Consider the following 26,725-nt stretch of genomic DNA (forward strand, 5'->3'; position numbering starts at 1 on the left):
TATTTATTATAATTAAAATTATAAATACACAATTTAGTAATAAAAAACCATTAAGTCCCTTTTGATTATGTGCACTTTTATCAGTGTGGGCTTTCATCAGCATAGGCTTATATGTACGTGGGCTTTTATCAGTGTAGGCTTTTATCAATGTGCACTTTCATCACTAAGGTTATTTGTCACGTGGGCAATTGCTATAGTGGGGTTTTTCTTTTTTGTGGGCTTTTGTCACGTGCACTTTTGTCCAGTGGGCTTTTGTCTGGGAACCGATAAAATCATATCAATCCTTGAATAGTTTTAAACGGGACAAATAAGACTAATATAGCACATTTAGTTTTTACCAAGTGGTAATTCTAAACTAAAGAAATTACTTCTTTCATAACAATGACAAATGCAGCCCCCAATTTATTTATGGATATAACACTGTGGTCCAATGATACATTAGTTGGCATTCTTCCTCCATAGAGGTTTTTGATTTACAGCATGATCACTTATGCACTGCTTCCTTTAATTCTTTGCAGAATTACAACCTCATAAAGCACCTTTGAACAGTCCAGAGATATGATTAATAAAAAAGGAAAGATCAAGGCAGTAAGAATATTCCAACACCTTGAAACCCAAATGGTTAGTGGTTTCAATGGTCTAGTACGCCATGTATGGGAGTGCATTTTCAGGCAATCACTAAAATTTCTTCAGTAAAAGGCCTCGTCATCTGGTACGAATTGCTGACCTCAAATTGCTGATCAGGACAGAGTTTTCCAAACTGTTTTCATGACTTCTTTTAATATTTTCCCTTCATGACTCAGAAAAAATGTTTATGGCTTATTGGTAAGTTAAACAGATTTTAATTTTCAAATAATTTTTCTTTACTGTGAAAGTAACAAATATATATACAGTCAAAAGTCGTTAATTCGGACACCCATAATCCGGAATGATCTATAATCCGGACCTCAAAGCTACAAACTTTCTGCGCATGCGTCGTGTTCACGCATGCGCACAGGCGTTTACGAGAGCGTGTAAGACCCTTACAGCTGCGAATATGTTTGTGCGCATGCGCGTTTAATGTGTAACGGAGTACGCTAAGCTAAAGTTATCTAATTCAGTTAATGTTGCAGATTGCGTTGTTCCTTAATCTTCGAATTGGATCCGGCTTATTATTTTTTGCAGACTGTTAGAGCAATTTTATAAAAGTAAGCTTGAACTTTCGATTATGTCAAATAGAATTTCCGATATATATTTACTACAAAGCGAAAGTATGTTTTGAAATCCGAAATCTGTTTATCAATTTCACGCTGGTCTGCGGCAGGGGGGGGGGGCAGAAACGTCATTATTAGATTATGATAGATTAGAAAGATTATGTCAAATAGAATTTCCAATATATATTTACTAATATGTAATTTGTATCTACAAAGCGAAAGTATGTTTTGAAATCCGAAATCTGTTTATCAATTTCACACCACGGATTGGAAGTTGATCTGTCAACACTATCCTTATCTTCAGAGCAGATGTTTTTATTTTATTTGGATTATAATTCCGAAGTTTAGTATTTCATCTCGATGTACTCTGTCTTTGATATGATTTAAATCAAGTTCCTCGTTAAAGAGAAAGTATTATCACATGAAACGAAGCAACTTACATTGAAGGAAATGTTTAATAAAGTAAACAAATAAATATTAAGTTTTTTCTTTTTGTAAATTTTGATACCCTTTAGATCATAATTGTTCTTTATTTCATAAATTACGGTTTCATATTTTTAATTTTGTAATTTTTGCATGCTATCTTACCAGATTTAAACTGATGATCTATAATCCGGAATCGCCGAAGTCCCGACGAGTCCGGATTAACGACTTTTGACTGTATATGAAAGTGTAAAACAAAACAAAAAAAAAAAAAAAAAAAAGGTTTTAACAAGAAGGTGTGATGGTGTTTCTCGTTAGCTAGAACTTTCAGATCTATTGAAAAAGATGACAATTTTATTATTAAATTTCATTTGACATCTAATCAGTTTCTATATTCATTTTTTAGGAAAACTAGGGTCCTGAAGAGAGTTTTACATTTGTAAGTTGCAACAAAAGACATTAGAAATCTAATTGCATTTTATGACAAATATGGATAATCTTTACAGACTATTCAAAAATCTATCAATGATACTTCGTCAAAGCTTTATCATAAAGCAGTTCAATTATGGATTAAGTATCTGGATCCAACAATTCTTTCTCCGATTTTATGTTAACTGTGAAAGGGTTTCTTATACATCCTTTGTTAATACAAATTACAGGAAAATATTCTTTCAGATTTGTCTGCAGTCCTATCAAATGTTCCTTCATAGCAACTAAAATTTCATCAGGCATGTAAATAATATTGTAATTTTTTTTCTTCACTTCAGTTAGGTTCATGAAAGCCCAGAGCTTTTTCAGTGCAGCTTCCATCTTTTCTTGCCCGCACATTGTTGTTGCCTTCTAATGAAAGATTTAATTATTTTAAAACATCAAAAATGTCACAAAGATAAGACAACTTCATCAATCAATTACCATTACTAAAAACTATTGCATCTTTAGCCATTGATGAATATTGGTTAAAAAACATTGAAGAAAATGTTCATATTCATTGCCATTTCTTTATATAATGCACTGAAAAATCTTGAATTCAAGGAACACTGTCTTATAAAATTCATACATTTTATATACTCTTGCACAGATGTTTGTTAAAGAAATACATTTTTCTTGGCAAGGTTTTTCCATATATGCTGCAATGCAATCATACACATTCTGTTGATGTGGCCTTTATTTTTAAAAATAGCTCTGTGTGGACCTCTGCCACTGTGCGAGCACCAATGTTGCTTGGTACCATGCATTTTTTTCCTACTCAATGTCATTTTGAATGAAGTAAGTATTAATCAAATTTATAATTTCTTCTGCTGCTGTTCTTATATTCAATGGCTGCAAACTAGAAATTCTTCATTAGAATCTATTCTTAAAATTATATCTCGCAAGCACATTAATTTGGCATTGATGTGAGTGTACTTTCATTGAGTTGCACAGACAAAAAATTGCAGTTTTTGAGCTTCTTCATCTGCTATTTCCTCAATTTCTACGCTTCACAGTGTTATTAGAAAAGTCAACATATTTGTCAAATTTTGGAATAACACCATATTAATCTGGTTTTGCAGTTTTTTTTATTTTATTTTATTTTTTTTTTAATCATATACACAAGATGCCAACATTTTAATTGCAGAACTATTAAAATATCTGCAACTGGATGGGAATATCCAGTTTTGGAAATTAATTGAGATATTTCATACAAGCTACTACTAGATATTCAAACAAAGCCCCCAGAAAACAATTCACAGACATAGTCTGCTTGCATAGCTGTTAATTCTTTCTTCTTATTTATTAAGAAATCTATTGGGTTGTTGAGTAGTTTGGATGTTTTTAATTTCATGTGCTACTTCAAATTTGAAGGTCTCATGGACTCATTTAATAAGGACTATAGCAAATAGCATACAATGGTTTTTAATCAGCATTTTTCATGAAACCAAATTTTATACAGTCGTCAGAAAACTGTCAAATTCAGGGTCCCCCCCTTTTTTTAGTCTGTAATGGACAATACTTTATACAACTGCTTGTTAGTGCCAATCTTGGAATCTGTACTTTGCTAAATGCCACTTAAACATGTGTTGTTAGTTAATCAACAAAAATTGTTCTTATCTGGACAAGGCTGTTTATTGGTTATAACCGTACATTACTTTTTTGGTGTTTAATTAATTATATATCCACCAATTATTAGATGAAATGCAATATTATAATTAAGAGTAAATAAGTATAAAGAAAACAAATATAACTGCGCTGCTACCACAAGTTGACTGGAATGCGGCAGTAATTTCCCACTCGTGTAGACTGTCATCGCTCTCATACAAAAACATTGGTTGGTCTGCTGCCATACTCCAGGCAAGCTTAGTCAAGTTTTGGTGGCAATGTAGATAACATTACAATATAAAATAAACTAGGCAATAAATCAATAAGCCACAAGTTACATTCACATGTGCCACATATGAAGGCATTAAATTATTAAATTTTGAAGTAATCTACTGATAACTATAATATAATTTATTGTTACTGTGATTATGAAAGGTTAATAACTTCACAAGTTTAACTGCAACCTGCAGTTTACTTTCATAGCCAGGTCATGGCACTGTATCTGGGCAACGATGGCTCAGAAAGTTAGAGTATCTTGTCCCGTTAATCATGTATTCTTCCTACATAATCTTCCAGCTTATGCTATTTTGAACCACAAAAAAGAATCACCTTTTTCATAGAAGACTGAGTCTTGAACTTCTCCTTCATTGGTAACTTTGGTTGTCTCCACTCCCAAGATCGCCATGACTAAAACTAAAAGATTAGATTTAGTCATGGTTCATAATGATGGACTATGTTTCATCTTCTGCGACTATTATGTTAAAAAATTCTTTGCCATTATTCTCATAGTGGTTAAGTATGCATTTGCAGATTTCAACATCTTTGCACTTTTTCTTTATGGCAAGCTCTTTTGGCACTGATTCTGCACAGATATGAAGAATTAAGGCTGATCACTGTTCACTAATAGGCAGAACCATGACTAATATTCAAAAACACGCTACTTCATTGATGGTAACTTGCTGTTTCACTCAAGCAATATTCAGCAAGCTCAAAAAATGGCTTGAGCATCATTTCTCGAAACTTGCTAAATCTTCTCTCCACTCACATACATTTCTGTGTGGTATAACATTATCTCTGTATATGATGCAAGCTCCAGGTTATTCAAGCTTGAAATCCTTCTCACCAGAAAAATCATATTAATCTTTGATTTACAGAATGACAATGAAGGGGCCATGTTTTACAATTTCACAACTATAAGGAAAATGATTTTTCTTATGAGTAATTGACATTTTTATATATTGTATTTTACACATCCATACTGTCTTCAATACATAGCATACTTTTAAATTTACAGAAAAAGATTGTTTGGTAATGTCGACAAACAACAGTATGGTTTAATGCAAGTTTGAAAATGTGCTTTTTCTTGTATTCCATAAGTCCAGCAAAAACTAATTGCAATCCAAGGTTCAAAGCTCTAAAATAAATTCTCATTTAAGATAGTGTTAAAATTATTTAAATATAAAAAATAACCAAAAATTATTAAAACCTAAAATATGTTAAGAGAAATCTGAAGTTCACAGATTTATATGATAATTAGAGACAAAAATTTACATTCCCAAAATCTCAGAGTATCCCTTAAAATTTGTGAAAATAAACACGAACATTTGTACCACAATAAGGCTAATATTCTAGTTACATTATTTGACCTGTGAAATATTCAATGACTTCAAATAAATGCTTTCATTTCTCTGTTTAACTTTCGGACATGAGTGTATTTAAATGGTGTCACTTCTTGCAAAAGTGTACCCTCTCACATAAAAATTGCAGAATTCAGGCACTGACACTGTTGGCATTTTGCAAACTTATGGTTTCATGAAAGGTATTGCCGAAGAGTGAATGAACAAGCAACGGTCCAAAAAAAAGAGCATTGCCCAATAATTAACACTGCGGCAGCCAAGACAGTATAGTGGTTAGAGGAGCTAACTGCAATACCAAAGGGCTTGGATTCGAATCCTGGAGAAGGTGTGGTTGTAACTGTCTGTCCCGTTATGGGAAGGTGACAGTGGCTGCCTATTAGGTGACAATAAAATGGCTACCACTTCTGGCCTTAGGAGTGGCTAGTGCAAAAAGGCAAGCGCCCGACATCAGATTTTTTTAAAAAAAATTAACATTGCTTGTAAAGCCCCAATTACATAATGACTTTCCAAAAATGAAGAAGCTTTTCTGGTACTGCATGTGAGTTTGAAACATCCAAATTCTGAAATTATGCATATTAACTGCATCAAATAAAAATGGACAGTGTCTGTCCACAAAATATTTCTTGGTTTTTTGTTGATGTCTTTAAATTAAAGTGTAGTGCATTTCTTGTTTACTCTTGTCAACGGCTAAATACCAACACTTTCGTATAGATAAAAATTACGAATGTTTCTCACACTTTGCAGATCATGCTACCTAGCCAAGTAATTCCCATGCATTACTAACACGCTAGCAGCACTGACCATACTATTATTTAGTAATGCTATAGACACAATATTGAATTTCATTTTATAAAGATAATATTTTTTTCCTTCCTTTTTTCTTGTAATGATGCAGCCACATCATCATCATATGTCTGTCGAATGGTTTCAAGCCACCTTAAATTCTAAAATCATTTTTGCCTAAACAATTTTCAGACAGTGTGCAAATTTTTAATTACATATAATTATAATGGTTGTTGAGTTGTATAGATTTATTAATGCATACTTTAAAAGTTTTTTTTCTTGAATCCCGATTTTTGAAAATGAAACATGTTCAGTATGTACTTTTCTATAGCAAATTTTTAATAAAGTGTTCATTTTAAGTAATACATACACATGAATATTTTAACAATGACCATGTGCATCACTGCAAAAACCACCTAGTAGAACTAGCAGTATGCTTTAGAAGTAATTTTACTTTTCCTTCACTGAACAAAATTCCATTGCTTCTAAGAGTATAAACAGAAAACTAGAAACCAATATTGGCCCAAAATTTTCCAACAGAATTTTTTTGAAGTGTGATCTTTAATTACATATTCCATGTCCATTTATACATGTGCATATGTAATATAATATATATATATATATATATATATATATATACATACAATATATATATATTGTATATATATACATACACTATTATCAAGGCATCGAATATTTGCTCCGACTTATTACAGAAGAAAAAGCATTTCCATGAAGATATTGGGTTGAAACTTAAGGAATGGCCATTTATGTTGTGTTTAAAATTATGCAGTAAAAATAAATATATAAGCATAATGTTTTGTGTTATTCGAAAGAGAATTTTTCTCTCTACGAGATGGCGTATTTGATATTTTTGTTATTTTTCAGATCATTAAAATGGAGTGTCAAGTCGACAAAAATAAAAATTTTCAACACCTTCTTCTTTTTGCGTTTAATCGAGGCACCAATGCTGCAGAAGCTGCACGAGAGATTTGTGAAGTGTATGAAGAAGGTGCAATACCTGAACGAACTACAAGAAATTGGTTTCCCAAATTCAAAAATGGAAATTTCGACCTCGAAGACGCTGCTCGTTCTGGATGACCAAATGAGTTTGATGAAGAGCATTTAATCAACTTCTGCACAAAGACGCGAGTCAAAGCACTTGGGAATTAGCCGAACGAATGGGTTCTAGCCAGATGACTATAGTTCGACATCTTGGAACTATGGGGAAAGCCAAAAAACTCAGATATTATTAATTACTTTATTGTTCTTTGTTTTGTTAAAATAAAAATTTTTTAATTTAAAAAAAATGGCCATTACTTATGTTACAACCCAATAAAATCCTTGCCAAAAACTGTACGCTATACTCTACTTTGAAGAAGCCATAAGGTTACATTGTGAAAAATTAACTATGTTAAGGAACTTGCTGATAAATGTTCTACACAGAAAGCAATTAATTAGAAATTGAGCTTGCTGCAAATATTTGCTCAACATTCCCAACTTTAGTACACAGATGTAACTAGCTTATTCACTGATAGCAAGGCAGTACATGCACTGTTGTCAAAGACATAAGCTAGTTAATTAAGACGCAATAACAGGCTAAACAAATACTAATTCAGAAATCAAACAAGAAAAATCAGCGTTATATTTTCAAATTTTCACAGGACTAGTTTCGATGGTTTTACTGAACCAATATCCTCAGCTGCAAAAGCACAAATGAATGAGATAGGATATAATGATTAGATAAGACAAGAAAGCCTGGACATAAAATAAGCTAGTGGTGCCATCTGTTGATGAAACCAGAACTAAAACATAATTTTTTTAAAGGCCGAAGACAAAGATTGATATAACTAAGGTTTAAGGAGAAACTACAAAACTAAAAATCGGTTGTTTTGATGATTACTGGCTGCATATTTGGGTAAAAAAGAACTTATTACAGTGAAACTGTAATTATCTGTCAGTCTTAGAACTGCTGTCATGACAGAAAAAGAGAACAACACATAGATAACAGAAACTCCTCTCGTCACCACCTCCAAGTATGGACAGTCTATGAAGTTTAGTCCCAAGACTAACATTATCAGAAATAAGAGAATAGAAAGATAACATACACTTATTTCAGCATCATAAGCAGACATGAGTTGTCAATAACAGAGATTGGTTTCGGGATTGTCATTGTGATAGATAGGAAACCTGATAGCTCTTCTTTCCTCCACCACCAGCAGATAAGGGCAGTTGATAATAAAGATCTATTTTTAGCATAGCACATTGATTAGCATATATAAAAATCAAGATTAGAATTGGAAGTTAATCACTTTATAGTTCTTTGTGAAGCTTATTGTAATACATAGCAAAATTATGATACTTAAATCAATCCAAAGACATATTCACTTATAATAAATAAATGTCAAATAGCTTTTATTTTTCCAGTATTTTAAATTTCAAGTCAATTTAAAATAAAATGTTGTGCTGTATTTTTTACCTGCTGCAGGAAACTAAAGAAATATTTGTTAAAAATACAGTACTCAGAGCTACATAAAAAGACAGTTCTTCTTAATTTTAGGCTATATGCATAATTAAAATACATAATAATACATAATATAATGATACATTCAAACGATTCTCAGAAGATGTCAAAAGATGCAAAAATGAAATCCAGAGTGATTATGGAAGATGTAAAAATAAAACTTGGTGTGTTTACAGAATACAACGAGGGTGCAATGATAGAATGAATCAACATCTTGGTCCAGAAAAGCTGAGGGAAATTCTACAATGCTACCAATTTCACATGTAGAATACACAGTATTAGACACCAAATTTGGCACAGCTGAATATACATTCTGAGCGTTATCAAGAAAGCATCCATAGAGCTGTAATCTTTTTGGTAACTCTTATCATTTGTATATCAGTTTGGTGATTCAGAATCTTCATCAAGGTTTACTTGGTATAATCATCAAAACTTTTGTTACATTTATTGGTAAAAAAAGTTGATCAAAAACACCAATACCATTAAATTTTTTAATTGACATAAAACTGAAGATTTCATGGCTCCCCTAAAGCCTAAATATACAAAATACCTGATTCTTCACTTGCCAAAAAACTTTCCAATACCCGACTCAATTACATGAACTCAGTCATACTGGAATTGGGGCTCAGCGATCTCACAATCTATCTACATCACAGAAGCGTATAATTGCTCCACACCCTTTTCAGGGATCTTAACTCTTTGATATAACAGAACAAATGTCCTCATATTAGAATGAATACCTGTAACTTACATATGCACACAGCATACCTGCCAACCTCTAAAGATAAAAATTCAGAAGATTTCTCCCCCAAATTCAGAAGATTTCTCCAAAATTCAGAAGAACACGAAGAATTAATATCATGCTTTGATATTAAAAAAATAACAATTTATACAAATAGAAAAAAGAAAATTGTACTTGCATTAGTAAATCACAATTAAGTAGTAACTAAAAAATTTATTAGGAAACATAAAACAAGAACTTAATGTTACACAAAAAAAAAAAATTATTGTAATGAATTTAGAGTGCATTTTTTGGCTTTAGCCAAAAATTCTTTGGAAAATTTCCTGTCATAACAATTAGTTTCCTCATAACATTAAGCAATTAAAATGTTTTCTAGAGTTTTTGGTGAAATTGAAGAACGAAACATAGTTTTGTTTTTCTTCACAACACTGAAGACTCTCGCACTCAGCATTACTGTGTGGAATTACAGCTGCAGCTTTTTCTGCTGCCAAATTAATTAAGTGGCATGGGCATCCAATAACAATTAATTCATTTTGTTCTTTTTTGAGGAAAGAGGCTACACTCTTTTTGTCACCCACCATGACATGAGCATTATCTGCACCAAATGAAATGCAGTTTGATATTGGGATGTTGTTTCAACTCATTAATTACCAAGGAGGCAATATTTTCCCCCGTAGCGTCTCCATTTAACAACGGCAGACGCAAAAGATCAGTTTTCATTTCATTAGAAACATCACAGAAATATGTGACAACGTTGGGGTAAAGTTTCCAATCGCTGTCGTTTCTGCCATCGATTGACACCGAAAATGCTGAATTCTGGAGTGCATCTATCGTTTTACTTTGTGCATCGCAAGCAATTTCGTTCACAATAGAAGATGTTTTCTTGCTAGCACAAGCATATTTCTGAGCAATCTTGGAGTCGGGAAACATCCGTCTGAAAACTTGACCGGTGTGATCGGCAGCGCTTAGCAGCACGTTGTGTTCAATGAGGAATGCAGTAAACAAACACTCTGCCAAAATGACATTGGCATCCGAATTCGTAGCCGAATTTGAAAAAAAATCATCCACTTTCTTTGACATTGTCGAAGCCGAAGCATTAACTTCATGCTTTTTAGACTTAACATGCTTCACAATGTCGCTTCTTCCACTGTGACTTATTATGAAGTCACACACGCTCATGTTGCAAAATGCATAGTTATTTCCTTTGAAGGATTCTTTAATTGTTGGAAATTCGGCTTTGTAGGCAGGCCGAAAATATTGAGAATACGGTTTTTTTTTTTTTTTTTAACTCATTTCGTAACAACGACGTATTAAGAAAATTCGTAGCACTTGCAAACAAAAAAACAAAACAGAATGCGACAATCCACGCTCGCTGAGTTCGAGCTGAGTAATTCTCTTGCTGCTGAAGCGAAGACAAAAAAAATAATCTGGCGCTCACAAAGAAAAGAGTGGGAGAAACAAGTTCAGCGCATTGGATTGGTTTGTTAAGCGGCGAGTTGAGAGAAACCGCAGGTTACTGGATTCGAAGTAGTCGGTAGTTGGCGGTAAAACACAATGCAATTGGCGAAAATCGCTGAATTGGCGAAAAATTCTAAAATTTCGACAAAAATCACCAAAAACACTTGAAAAGGGAAAAAAAATCGTAAAAAATGGATTACGATCATAAAGTCGTAAAGACAAACGCATTTTCGTAAAAATTACGAAAACTTCGTAAAAGTTGGCAGGTATGACACAGTATGACATGATATGCAGTGGATCCAATAAAAGGCCACTGTAGAAACTAATTTATGTATATGGTGAACATCAGGGTTGGCATTCAAATAGGGGAATGAAATTTCCTGACTTTTCCAGGTGTGTTTATGAAAATTCCAAGCCATCTGTGTAGTGCGAGTTGGCTGTGTTGAAGATAAATTAATTATGGTACCACTTGAAAACATGAACATTTGCCAATTACATATAACTAATCCCCAAAGTATTACTTTTATAAATATAATAATTGTTTTCACCTGAGGATTGAGATTAGAATCTGCCCAATATAGATTAAAAAATGTCTTTTATGCAGACATTTTGCAGCTAAAGGGAAAAAGAAATGTATTTAATTATATTTTATATTTATTTAGCAGCATACATAAGTAAAAAATATGTGCACTAAATTTCGTGAATGTATGTCATACTAATGCTAGAAGTAGTTTCACAAGTATGCCAGAGATAACTGCCTGAAATTTGAAAGTATTATTAACTAATAATAAATATATTTAAAAGGAAGAAAACACATTAAATGATTCAAATAACATTAAAATAAAGTGACCACTTAAGTATTTGGCGAATATATATATATATGTATACTAAATGGTTAACCAATATAAGTGATTATTATTTTTATTATTTTACTGCAAAATGGCAAATAAGGCATTTAAGAAAGAAGAAAAGGTTTAAAAGATTTTGTTTTATGCGAGAATTGGGGGGGGAGATTTACTTTCGTTCAACATGCACTCCACAAGCGCATGCGAATCTCTGGATTCTCCAGGTTACTGGAAACCATAGATGCTGGAAACTTGCTTTGCCCTTCTATAAGACAATCTGACTGGCACTGCGAAAACTGGCTTTATGCCAGCTGTCTGAATGACACTAACGTGATACACGATTTGCCAATAAAGTTATTGCTTCCTTATCGCTTGGTGCAAGAATCGCTTTTTGGGGGATTGCAGTAAGAAATTTCCCAATTTTTCCAGATTTTGACTCAAATGTTCACTGACTTTTTTGGTTTTCCAGGTAGAATGGCAACCCTTGAAAATTTATCTATGCACAAAGTACTACTAAAATTAGAATAATGAATTATATTAACTTGTTTGCATATACTTTTCTGGAAAAAAAAGTATCATTTGACCTGTACTTTTGTTAAGTTCAAAGGGTTAAGAGCAATATATGTATAAAGCCTCACTCATCTCTTTCTGATATAGCCCAAAAAAATTGTAATATATGGGTAACTTACATTTATTATTGACTTCAAATATAATTCCTACAGCCAATAGAAAATCATTTATATTGCAGCAACAAAACTTCAAATTTTATTTAAAAGTTTCAATAAAATTAAAAAGCTTCAAAAGACTGCAAAAACAACAATCTACCTTCAAAACAAATCTCATACCTGTGTGCGTCCAGCATCTTGTACTAAGTATGTTGGCAAACCTAACCGAAGGGCTTTCCTTTCTAATTCTACTAAGTGCTGTGTAGTGTTACCTCTCAAAACAATTTTTGTTTCTCTAAAAATAAAAATTTACATAATTTTACTGCAAGGTATTTCACACATGAAATTATTTTCCATTCAAACTATTATCACTGCACTAACAGGTATTTAATAAAACTGATAAACAATGCAAAGTTGATTATTACTTCATTGAAATGCCACATTTTATGCACGACTATCACAACAACATGCTTTCAATATGTCTTAATAACCACAGGAATTAAAATAAGTGGATATTTATCACTTACATGTAGAAAGCCTTTCCATCACCCTCTTGAAAATAGTCTTTTTTTGTCTCAAGTTCACATTTCTTAAAAAAATGCATTGGCATGATGACCTCAAAATATCACAAATGTTTTCAAGGTATAAATTACATTGATTATTTTCAGACATTGGGGTTCATTTCATCATTACATGATGGTTAAATCTCATATTTGGTACATAAAGTCACAACTTTCAATGAACAAATGATTTTCCAAAGCAGGATGATATTACACATATTTATGTACAACTCTATCATAAAGTAAATTAGTTGACACCTCATGAACTCTTTGGCAACTTCTTTAGACAAGATGCAGAAACTTGCCATACTTCTTATCAAATTTCTAATTATAAATACTACAGAAATGTAAAAAATGATGATAATTAAATTATTATCAATGAAAGTTTCACCATAGTAAATAATATTTTCAGTTACTTATTGAAGTAACGAAGTTTATGTGTATCCTTTTTTTTTCTATTAAACAAATAAAGTACTATAAAAAAACTGAATATTTATTGAAAAGTGACAAATTGAACATAAAAGAGCAATATACAACTGATGCTCATTATAGCAACCTCTCGCCTCCTACCGAAAAAGATCATTATACTAAGTAACAACTTTAATGAAAATATCTGACAACCTTGAAATACCAAAAAACTAAAGCTTTTGGAAGGTTTTCATACTGCACAATGGCACTCTTTTCAAACAACTTCAAATTGACTTAAACTAGCTAGATAATACATGATTTAAATTATTCGACTATTTATAATATGACTCTGATAAATATATAAATTGATAATTAATTCAATATTCTAAATTTTATGTTCTTTGATTAATTTTATTTTTTAATTTTCTTACAGTTTGAAATTGAGAAAATCCTGAGTAGAAAAGAAAAACTTTAATTCACTAATGTACTTTTAAATGAAAATGATATTAATAATTAATGAACACACATCGTGAGGATAAATTTAATAGTGATATAAAACAAACTGATTTAAAAGAAAATTAAATAAATATTAACTGTTTAAGCATAAACTGAATCTTCGCATAAAGTTAAAAAAATATCTATAATACATTAAGACTATTCAGATGAAATAAATCACTAGGGCTGGGGGATTAAAATTTGCCCAATTCCTTCTTTCCTTCCTTCTTTAATTCAATAAATTTTATTTACAGCTAAAAAAAAAGTAAACGCATAAGTAAACACTAAAATTAAAAACTGAAAGATTTTAGCAATCTACCAAGAGACATGGCAAAAAAATGGGAAAAATAGCAGCTATGATATTTAATACACTTCACTTGGAATTATTTTGTATCATTTACTGTTGTTAGAACTTTTCATAGTATAGAGGGCACTGTTGCACCAAAAGAATTCTTTTGTGTGTTTACATTATGTAATTGTCGGTTCGCCGTTGCGATGTGTCTGTATTCCTTGATATATTTTGGTGTTTTCATTATATATAAACGAAAGATGTCATCAAGTATTTTTGTATACCGAAATGAGATAAAATTACGACTAATGCAAACTCGCCGAAACAAAAATAGCATTCGTACAAGAACCGTCAATTTTTGTCTTCACCTTTCGAACTTTGCATTTGTATAGTTAATTGCTTCGCAAAATGTGGTGCTGTCACCAGGAAACATCGTATGGTGAGGTGAGCAAATAGTTTTGTTGAAAATTTATTTGAATAGAATATTTTGTAATTGTTGAAGTAGTAAAGTTGCTTGATGTCTTTGATCTTGTTTGGTAAAAATTTAGAACTTTCGTTTTTGAAATTTACTGAATGTTTGCATCGATATTTAAAAGTTCGAATGTATTTGCAAGTAAGGAAATGTTGTTTTTTCCTTAGAATTAGAATTTGTTGTTAATGTTTGAAGTGTGATTTGTTGTTGAAAATTACAATTTGTCTTCTTAGAATTCTAGAATTAAAAGTATTTGAGGGGTAAAATTTTAAACAGCAAGAAACTGTGAAAATGGCTAAATTGTTAAAGCTTCGAACTAAGTGTGACACACATCGTGAGCAAACTTAGAAAAAATAAACAAATATTTGAATGAATCGCATATCAACATAGATGTATGAGATTCATATTTAGAACAGTTAAATATTAAAATTGAAATTATTAACATACTAAATAGTGACACTAATGAACTGTTGAAAGAAGAAAATGAAATTAAGGATGAAATTAACAAAGTAGATGAATATAATGAAAAAATAATACCAATTAAAGTTGCAAAACAAAATTAAATCAATTGGAAAAGTTCCATATCAGTCAGGTGAACAAACAGTAAATCCAGAAAATGTTCACGTAGAAAATAAAACTTTGCATTTAGAAAACAGAACTAAACTCCCTAAACTTTCGCTTCCTCGATTATATGGAGAGACTTCAGAGTATTTAGATTTTCAGAATCAGTTTGAGAATTCTGTGCATAATATTTCTAATTTAACTGAGGTTGACAAATTTTGTTACTTAAAATCATTATTAAATGGTAAAGCCCTAGCTAGCATTAAAGGATTTTCAATTACTCAGAGAACTATAAACAGGCTGCTAAATTAATTTCTGAAGCATTTGGCCAAAGAGACATTTTAATAAATGCTCACTTGTCAAATTTATTAAATCTGGCACCTGTAAAAAATGCTTCTAACATTTAGGCTCTTTGGAACCTTTATTTTGAAGCCCAAACTCAGATTAGATGTTTAGAGGGATTAAATGTCAAATCGGAAACATACACAACAATACCGACTAACATAACACTAAAAAATCTGCCAGGAGAATTGACTCTTGGATTTTCTAAGCAAAATATAAATAATTGTCATGATTTACAGGAATTAATAAAGTTTTTACATAATGCTATCAGTGCAAGAGAAAAAGCATTCCGTATTAATTCTAATAATGTATCTTCATGTAATAATTTTCATTCTAACCAACACAAACAAAACAATTTTCGAAACCAGAAACAAAACTTCCCTCCGAGTTGTAACAATCAACACACGTTAGTAACAGAATTTATGGCGAAAACTTCCCAAGTTTCTTTATTCTGCGGTCAAGGTCACTGTAAGACTGAATGTGAATATATGACTGTATAACAAAAAAGGGGAAAATTAATTAAGGAAAGGAGATGTCTGTTGTGTTGTAACACAAACTGTTTTGTGAAAAAATGTAATGCTAAATAGTGTTCATTCTGCTCTGGCAGACATGCCAAAGCTATTTGTTTTAAATTTGAAAATTCAAGCAAATGTAAATCTAATTCAAATCCAGAAGAAAAACCAAAGGAAATGGAAATTCAGCCTACTATTTCATATTCAGTTGTAAATGATAGGAATGTGATTTTATTACAGTGTGTTAGGACAGAAATTGTTGGTCGTAAATCGTCAGGTATAGTTATTGCAATGTTCGATAATGGTAGTGAAAAGAGTTTTATTAAAAGAAATGAATCTATGAAGTTGGGATTAAAATGTCTAGGGTCAGAAACCTTAAAGATTTATTCATTTGGAGCAAAGGATCCTTAGTTGCAAACATGTCGAGTCGAAGAGAGATTGCAGAATATTTTAGATGAAAATGAAGTCGTTATACAGGCATTGGAAACAGATGAAATGTCGAGGGCTGTGATTAATTTGCAGAATGAGAGTACAAGAGCTGAAATGGAAGCCAAGGGATTCACTTTAATGTGGGGACATAATCAAGCGTCTGATGATAATGAAAAAACTTCCTTGTTAATAGGTACAGATTTTTATTGGAATTTGACAAAAGGTTTTGAAAGGTTAAATACATATTTGGTAGCCGTAAACACAGAACTTGGATGGTCCTTGCAAGGAAATTGTGGTGATATGAGTAAAACGGCTGCTGTAAAATTAGTTTTGGGTGATTAAAATGCTGTGTCAGCTGAACTCAGGCGTTTCTGGGAAATGGAAAGTTTAGGTATTGAAAACAAGGAAGCGGAGTGTTTGACTTTAGTGGAACAGGAGATACTTGATGAATTTAATAACTCTGTTGGGTTCGTAGATGGAAGGTATTGTGTAAAGTTGCCGTGAAAACTGGGTATGCAGGAGAAATTAGCAAATAATAGAGAATTGGCTCGGAAACGTTTCAATGGTCTGGTTAGGAGATTTAGAAATGATACAGCTTTTTTTGAGGATTATAAAAAGGTAATTGGTGATTATCGTAAGGAAGGTATCATTGAGAACTCGTCATCAGGTATTGAAGTGCCATGTCCGAAGCAGTCATTCAGGAGGACAAATCTACTAGTCGACTTCGAATCATGTTTGATGGTTCTTCTCATGAAGGAGGACAACTTTCAATTAATGACTGTTTATATAAAGGACTAAACTTGTATCCAAATCTATTTGAAATTATTTTAAAGTTTCGACAAAATACAATTGCCTTCACAGCCGATATAGAGCAAGCATATCTACAAATTTTGATCAATCCTAGTGACAGAAAATTTACTGGATTCTTCTGGACTGATGATATCAGTTCTAATTCATATCAAGAAGTGAACTTTAGTAGAGTGTTATTTGGACTAAAACCAAGTCCATATTCATTAGCTGCAACTCTGAAATATCATTTTGATAAATGTAAACAAGAATTTCCTGCTACTTGCAAATTACTGTCAGAATGGTTTTATGTCAACTATTTGATTGGAGGCGAAGAAGATTTGCAAGCGGCTTTGAAGATTACGACTAAAAGTGTAGAAATTCTCAAAAGAGGTAGCATGATATTACGAAAATGGAAAACCAATTCCATGGAACTGCATAAGCTGTGGAAAGATGTTTAGTTCGACATTGATGAGGAAACGAGCTCAAGTACGGGACTTGACTCACCATCCAAGGTGTTGGGTCTAGTTTGGGATCCAGATACGGACAACATATCTTACAACTTAAAAGAATTATCAAAGTTTGCCAAGAACAGAACTGCTTCAAAAAAGGTTTATTCTTCGAGTAATGGGTCGTATTTATGATCCTATCGGATTTCTAGGATCTTTCATTATAAAGCTGAAGTGCATTCTACAAGAACTGTAGAGTTATGACATGGACCGGGATGACAAACTTCCATCGTCACTGAATCACAAGTGGTAGTTGTGGTGCATTGAAGGTCGAACACTTAGAAGATCTCCAGATTCCTAGATGTTATTTTTCAAATTTGAACTGTAAATTTATTTCATTTGAAATTCATTCTTTTTCAGATTAATCTCTTTTAGCATATGGAACTGTGTTGTATTTAAGAGCTTTATCTGAAGATGGAAGGATAAGTATTACTTTTATTTGTTCTACAAGTCATGTAGCTCCTCTGAAAGGTCTTACATTACCAAGACTGGAATTAATGGGAGCTTTATTGTCTGCAAGATTAGTCCATCAAGTAAGTAAACGTCTTAAATTTAATACTTCTAGTTATTTTTGGACCGACTCGATGATTATGTTATATTGGATTAAGGAACAATCTAGTAAATACAAAACTTTAGTAAAAAAATAAAATAGAAGAAATTCAATCTTTATCAGATACCAATAATTGGGCTCATTGCTCTGGCAAGCATAACGCTGCAGATATCTTCTCCAGAAGAATTTCTGCAGCAAATTTCGCTAAAAACCAGCTTTGGTGGCACGGTTCACTGTGGCTAAGCCAATCACTTGAATACTGGCCTACTGAAAGGGAGAACTTAAAATCTACAGACGTGGACTTAAAGTTAAAAATAGAATTTGAAAGAACAGTGCAAAATAAGTGTTTGGTAGAAAATTTGAAATTTATTTTATAGTTAAGGAAATATAGTTATTTGTTAAAAGTACTAAGAGTAACTGCACTAGTTAAACGGTTTGTTAATAAACTTCAAAAACGACAAATGAATGCAGGTCCCCTCACAGTAGAACTTCAAAATGCTGAAGTAGACTGTATAAAACATGAGCAAAACATTGATTTTAACTTAGAATTACAGAACATTAAAAATGGTAAGTCGATTCCTAAAAGACTATACACTTTCGAATTTAGCCCCATTTTTTGACAATTGTGGTATATTGCACAGAAAAGGAAGATTAGAAGAAGGAACATTTACAAAGGATGAAGCTCACCCTGTGCTTTTTCCAAAGCAGTCTAAATTTACAAAGCTAATTATTATTCGAGAGCATAATAAAATTTTTCATGGTGGAATGACATTTATGCTCACGAAAATTAGGTCTAGATTTTGGATTCCACGAGGTAGACAAATTATAAAAAGAGTATTAGGTAACTGCCTAATTTGTCAAAAGTATAAGTTGAAACCAGCTAAGCAAATAACTAGTCAACTACCAAAAAAGAGAATTACTAAAATCCTCCTTTTACTGTAACTAGCATCGATTTCACTGGCCCGGTTTTAATAAAATCAGGAAAGGCTTGCATAACATTATTTACATGCAGTGTGACTAGAGCTGTGCACATAGAATTAATCACAAATATGTCAACAAAAAATTTTATTTTGTCATTAAGGAGATTTTTAGCTAGGAGAGGAAATTGCAAAGTTATCATTTCCGACAATGCTAAAAACTTTAGAGCCACTAATGAAATTCTTAAAGCATTTTCAAAAATTAAAATAGATTCAAAATTAAAAGATTTCATATCAATAAATGGCCCATAACCTGGCAATATATTGTGTCTTAAGCTGCGTTCAAATTACGATGTAAATGTCACATAGACATTGTCATAAAGGAAAAAAATGTGAGAATTTCTTTCACACCTGTGACACAGGGTCTAAGCCGCACCCACTTAGAGAAGCTAAATTTGAACGTGCGTGAATGTGGCTACAGCTTTCCCGCTCTGTTTTCCCATTCAGGTTACGTGCGTTCACTCTGATTAGTCCCCGCAGAGCACTAAACCAGATTTTGTGACGTAGTGCAGACTGTTTGCTTGGAAACACGACTCGGCTTAAATCACTTACGCCCTTTATACCATCACCTCAATGCTACTTTACGTGCCTTAGTGGGGTGGTTTTTATGAAAGGCTTGTGAAAAATATCAAAGATCCTTTGAGAAAGGTTCTCAAAAGGGCTCTTCTTAACTTTGAGGAAATGATGACTACAGTAGAATTCCAGAAATCCGCAAAGCTTGGGACTAGAGGTTGTGCGGATTTTAGGATTTTGCAGATTTCAAGACAAAAAAGATGCATAATATTCGGACTAAAAGTGCAAAATAAATAAGGCGTATTAGATACATCTAATTAAGTTATTATATACATTATTGCAATAATTTATTATATGCATTAAATTATTATTACATATATAAATTGATTATATTATTCATTGTATTATATGTACACAGCATCGAGGTTTGCCGATTTCGCCTTATGCAAAGATTTCCAGTTTGGGATTTCGGTGTTAGAATCACTGTTGCTCTTTTCTTTATTTTTTCGTATATCATACACAATTGTGTCACAATTCCTAAAAATCGAGCTATAGCACCTGCTATAAATTGAGCAGTAGCACCTGCTTCCATCTTTTGCATAATTTGCACTTTTTGCGTTACTATCAATGCAACGTGTTTACGTTTTTCAATGTTGCAAAGCAGTAAAATCACAAGTGTGTTTCTTATCTGTCATTGTATTAAAAAGGGCTGAAACTAAAAATATTCTTATCAATAATTTGGTATTTCTGTTTTGACTCATTATTATTCGGTAAGTATTTTTTCTTCGATATTTCATACTCAATGCTGCGGTTTCCGAAACCTATAAACTGAATGTTTATATTCTGCGAGGCAACACGGATTTCAGGAGTTGGCGGATTTTCGGTATTTCACTGTATTGTATCAGAAATTGAGTTAGTTCTAAATCATAGACCTCTTACTTATGTCCACAATGAAATAAAAGAGCCACAAGCTCTCACACCTGCCCATTTCTTGTTTCCAGGGCAAGATATTATTTCTTATCCTGTACATTTTGCCGACCTTTTCAGGAATAAACCATTGAACAGGCAGATTTTGACTAGGAGAAAACTATATCCAACTAATCTTTTCAAACAAATTTGGAAAAAGTGGAAGGAGAATTATCTCCTCGAAAACTTTTCTAAATCCATCTCCTGAAAGGAATCTTAAAAAGAGTGAGGTTGTATTGCTGGAAGGGTCGACGAAATCAAAATTTTTATGGCCTATTTGAATTATAGAAGAAGTTTATAAAGGTAGGGATGGGTATGTGCATTCATGTTTGATTCGTACTTCTCAAGGACTTTATCGAACACCCGTCCAATTGATCTATCCTTTTGAAGTTTAAAGTTATGTATAATATATGTTTGTGTCATATATTGTATTAATTTGCAATGTAGTTTTAAGTATTCATTCGTGTATATTGATTTGCGATTATATCCACATTTATTATTGATGTGTACGCTTAACAGAGCACAGGTGGGGTGCGTTAGAACTTTTCATAGTATAGAGGAGGCTGTTGCGCCAAAAGAATTCTTCTGTGTGTTTACATTATGTAATTGTCGGTTCGCCGTTGCGATGTGTTTGTATTACTGTAATATATTTTGGTGTTTTCATTAAATATAAATGAAAGATGTTGTCATGTATTTTTGTATACCAAATCGAAATAAAATTACCACTGATGCAAACTTGTTGAAACAAAAATAGCATTCGTACAAGAATCGTCAGTTGTTGTCTTCGCCTTTCGAACTTCGCATTCGTATAGTTAATGACTTCGTGAAACTGTAATAGAAGAAGCATACTAACAAACGACCATTGTTATTGCATTACCATTTTGAAACTTCAAGGGTTTCCAGCATTGTAAAGAATAGCATATTATTAATAAATTTACTGCTCGGCTTGTTCCAGAATTACAACAGCATTACATAAAAAGATATGTGAAAACCGTTAATGATCCATGATGTAAAAGGATGTGAGCGCCTGGTTTTTCACAAACCTATCTTTAACCCAGCTTTAGTAGGTGTTAAATTCATACTTATGTATTAACACATTGGTGCAATTTGGCGATTTTGTCCACATGAAAAGGTAAAAGTTACTTATTGGGCAGAAGTGGGTGGTTTTCCTGGTTTGTTTTTTAGAAAGATTTTAAAACTATCAATATTTATCATAAGCTGGTAAACCTTATCAACATATGAAAAGAAAACATACTTTAGCAATTTAGAATACAAATTTGAATTATTAAATAAAAAATTAATGATATATTAAAAAATAAAACACTTGATTCTTTTTCAAAATCTTTCCCCCCCCCCACTATTCTTCTCCCAAAGTACACAACGACCTGTTTCCGTATTGGTAAACCCTTGGCAATAATGGCTATCAAGAAAACACATTTCCTCATCGTTTTCTTTACAAAATTTTCAGCAATATTCTGTATTCTTGCAGAAATTTTACCGCAGTTTCTTCCATTGCTGGCAAATTCCACAAGCTTGTATTTTAAAACTAAGTTTACGGCAAAAAATATCATGATTTGTTTATAAAAACAATTGGAACTTTGAAATACAACAAAAGAGAATGCATACAAAAATAGCAGCATTGCTCGACTGAAGGACTGTCATATGCATGGCTGCCAGAGTTTGGCACGTTCTGAAAGTATCTGACATCTACTAAGGTGATGGCATTAATTCGTAAGTACCATTAAATTTAACCAGAAATTAGATGATCCTTTGTAAATGACAGCTGTTGATGATGTTTATAATCAATACATAAATTCAGAATAGATAAATGAAATTCATCTGGAAAATTTTGAAACAAAGTAGAAATGTCTCTTTCTATACATAATTAAAGTATTAAAATTTTGTGTACATATTAGAATATCACTGTCAAACCAATATCTGCTATGTACCCTTTTTGGAGATTTTGACTATTATGACTAGTTTACTAACCAAATTTTCATATAAAAAGACTGCAATGGGACTCTAAGCATTTGCAATTAACTGTGGTAACTAAAAAAAAATATGCTATGTGCATCAGCCAGAATACTGTCAAATAAAAACAGCTATGTGACAAATGCACACATAGCATATTTTATTTGACTAAAATCAACTGCAATGGTTAGCAAAACATCTGCTATGTGGTTAGTCAAAACACAACAATAAATGTTGTGATTTGACAACAACCCCCCTCCTTCCTCATATGCATTACCCACAACGTGAAAAGAATCGTCTTAGCATTAGTTACCAATATGGTAATTGTTTGCGAGAGACAATATCATGCCAAGCAGCTTTCAAGCTCATAAAATCATCTACCTCATTTTGACAAATTCTGTATATGAAAGTGCATATTTAAGAACAACATTCAAAGAAATAAAGCCTGCAGCCACCTTTCTTCTAACTTTCAGAATAAAGATTATACAGAAAATAACTTACCCATCTTCTGACCACTGAAGAACCATTTCACCATATTTATTTTCATTTTGTAGTAATAAGCGATGCATTCCTATTGCTGCATGTGCTACTTGAGATGCCAATTTTCCTGTACCCATGTCCAAACTCATATTTACAATAAATGCCATCTTGTAAGCATCTCCAAAGGAATCTCTACCTCGATCATCTGCTTCAGCCTGTGAATTTTTTTTTCTATTTCAGAAGCTGTACACAATAAAAATAGTAAAAAAAAAAAAAAAACTTTCAAATATAGGGTCATCCAAAAATTTCTGTGATTTTTCAAATTAAAGTGCATTTTCTTGTAATGATTTTGTTAGTGCTGATGAGGAGCAACTGTGATTTAAGCAGATGAGTAAATAAGTCTTTTCTACTCATGCTGAATTTTTTTTTTTTTTTTTTTTTTTCATTGCAATGCTGAGAACCCAAAAGTTCATTTTCATCATATTATATATACTCTTTTATTTAAAAAAAAAGAAAAAAATGCTAGTCAGACTGTTAGTAAAATTTGTGCTATATATGAACAAAGTACTGCTTCTCATGACAAAGTTTGAAGTTGATTCAAAAAGTGCATAAATTTCAGCCTAAAAAACGATACCCACACTGGAAGACCATCCTGAAAATCTGAAAAATCTATGTTACACAGTTCAAGAACAATCAGATAGAGAAGGGGTTCACAACCAGTGGTACCATCAATGGTACATGTACCACTGGTGGTACACAAAAGAAAAATAGGTGGTATGTAAAGAAGCAAAGCATTTTTAACTATTAAATTCAAGAATTAAAACCCCAATACCCTGATTGAGTTTTTTCTCTAACGCTCGTAAATTTATGCGATCTGAGCTTTGTTCAAGAGTGGTGGTGGTAGTAGTACTTGTTCAAGAGTGGTAGTGGTGGTACTAAAGGTTTTCAATTTTTGTTTAGATGGTACGCATTAGTCAAAAGGTTGCGAACCGCTGAGATAGACTAAATATTTCAGGTACTCAAGTATTAGCACAACTACCTTGGCATATCAATAAATACATATTTTATATTTGAAATAGGTATTTATCCTAAGGATCGATCAATAAACCTACTTGTATGGCAGTTTTTTTTTTCTTTTGATCTCAGGGTTCGTACACATTTCTTTACATGAAAATTAAGGACTTTTAAGGACCATCAAAGAAAAAATTAAGGACCTATCAGCAAACAAAAAAATGAATAGAATAAAGCAATTATCCATACAACCGACTTCATGCTTGTAATTTCACTTTAAGAAACTAACAGAAGTGTGTATTATGCACTATTATTAAATTCAATTTAATACTTACCATAAAACAATTTTGAAAATTAAACTAACTCCCTACAAGTTATGAAGTAGATAACATTAAATTAGGAACATAATTTCTTGAAAAACATGTATAAGTGCATTTTACACTAATAACAGTCACTATTTTAGAGGTTTACATGATTATTATTTAACTTATTTGATATTTATTGAAACACAGTCACCTAGTATTATAATCACAATGTAAGAATATTTTGCAGATTAAAATAACTGATTTTCCTTGGTTTTTTGAAAGATACTAGAATAATAAACTGTACAATAAAAGATACAAAACATTTGTGCTTTTTTTTAAATCTGAAATCTTTTAAGCTATTTTAACATCTAATTTATTTATGTCTATTTTCTTTTCTTTAACTATTCTTCTAAGTTCATTTGCTTTGATAAACAAATCAATGTTCCTGCTGGTCTCAGCTTCATCTGCTAAAGCATCTACTTCTTCATTAATATCTTTAATGTCCCTTTGAAGAAATTTTTTCTTCTGCTTCATATAATCAATTTCTTCCTCAATAATATTTCTTTTCCTATTTGAATTTTCAGATTTAGTTAAAGATTTTTGTTCTTCTAAATACTGAACTTCTAAATAACGAACTCCACTTCTTGCAGAAGCTGCTGCTGATCTCATTTCTTTATTAGTTTCGATATTAAGAACACCTCCAGAAAATTTTATGTAATCAAATACTGTACGTTGAAAAATGTATGATGAGTCACTTAAATTTTCAATTTCAATTGCTTTATTTACAGAGAAGCCCCTTTCCACAGAGGCCTGTTCATGTGACAAGATAAGAATACTTGTCACAGTGAATACTTGAATAGTGAAAATATACATTTTTTACTATATATATATATATATATATATATATACATAATTTATTTTCTAAACAATATTGATTAATTGATTACATTATCTCCTAAGTTTATATTTGAAATAGGTAAATCCATACTGGTAAGTTATATTTTGAAAGATGTATATATATATATGTATGTATATACAGTACAAAGTCCGAGATCCAGACATCCAATATCTGGAATGATCTAAAATCCGGACCTCAAAGCCACCACCAACCAATTTTTTAGGGCTTTTTTGAAGGGAAGGGGTATGCTTTACGCACGCGCATTAGATTTTTTCCTCATCATAAAAAAACATGTCGGAAATCCCGATTCTTAATCTCAGTTTGGTGCTAAATAAAATATCTCATTATTGAAGAAATAATTATTTTAGCATAAATTTGTGTGATTAGTAACTTGACTCCATAGCTGCGTATCTGCTTGGCATAATCTCAAAACGAAACATTTGTTAATTTTACACCAACTAATATTTTATATCCTTGATGCCGAAATCGCGAATCATTATTTATTGTATTTTGCTTTCATCACCGCATGTTTATCAACAGATGACAACTTGAGTGATGAATCATGCAGCGACGCCAAATAACAGAGTATTATCCGATTACAGATTTAAGTTTAATGCGCTAAAATGTTGACAAGGGGAGATTTAGCAGAAATTTCTTTCCTTATGCTAAAAATAGATTTTGTTAATGATACTCATAGGACAAATGATTATATTTAGTGCTATTTGAATTAAGAATAACTGATTTGTTATTCACATAAAGCCAGAATCAGCACCAGATCTCGCATGGCCGCACCAGGCGGCAGAATTTAGCGAAGTGAAACAGAAGTTTTTCATTGCGATGACAATGCCCAATCATCAATCAATTAACGGAGGGCGAAATCTGTAGTATGATTCTAAATCCAGAAAATACAGCTACCGATAGTGAAGAAAGTAACAGAGAGGTTACTGAACGAGAAAAAATTTTGATTGACAAGTTATTCGGAATTCTCGACACAGCAATTACAGGACTTGAACAATGGAACTTAATACCTGAACAAGAAATTATATGTCTATAGTATTAGTCTAAAGTATTAGAAGAGAAAACAAATCAAACAACTCACATTGAAAGAAATGTTTAGTAAAGTAAACATATAAATATTAAGCTCTTTTCTTTTGTAAATTTTGATACCCTTTAAATCATAAATGCTTCATTATTTCATAAATCACAATTTCATAATTTCTACGTGCCATCTTAGTAGATTTAAAATGATCTAATAACCGGAAAAATCTCAAATCTGGGATAGCCGAAGTCCCGACGAGTCCAGACCTCAGACTTTGTACTGTATATATATATAATACGGAAAGTA

The 26,725-nt window shown here is 32.0% G+C and overlaps 1 protein-coding gene across 5 annotated transcripts in view; it reads right to left on the reverse strand.

The window, feature by feature from the left end:
- Positions 1 to 26,725, reverse strand: part of LOC118179820 (putative peptidyl-tRNA hydrolase 2) — a 56,234-nt gene that overhangs the window by 14,523 nt on the left and 14,986 nt on the right. For all 5 annotated transcript variants that reach the window (XR_015040803.1, XM_035348979.2, XM_035348978.2 and 2 more), the window contains exons 4-5: positions 23,188 to 23,381; positions 12,527 to 12,641 (exon numbers count right to left, since the gene is read on the reverse strand). Coding sequence is in view for 4 of the 5 variants with exons in the window: in XM_035348979.2 (XP_035204870.1) it covers positions 12,527 to 12,641; positions 23,188 to 23,381 (309 nt within the window). In the remaining variant the exon portion in view is untranslated. The remainder of the gene's footprint in view (positions 1 to 12,526; positions 12,642 to 23,187; positions 23,382 to 26,725) is intronic.

Source organism: Stegodyphus dumicola, chromosome 4, assembly GCF_044657685.1.
Source record: "Stegodyphus dumicola isolate Sdum_Otavi_A_Nest chromosome 4, ASM4465768v1".
NCBI lineage: Eukaryota > Metazoa > Arthropoda > Arachnida > Araneae > Eresidae > Stegodyphus > Stegodyphus dumicola.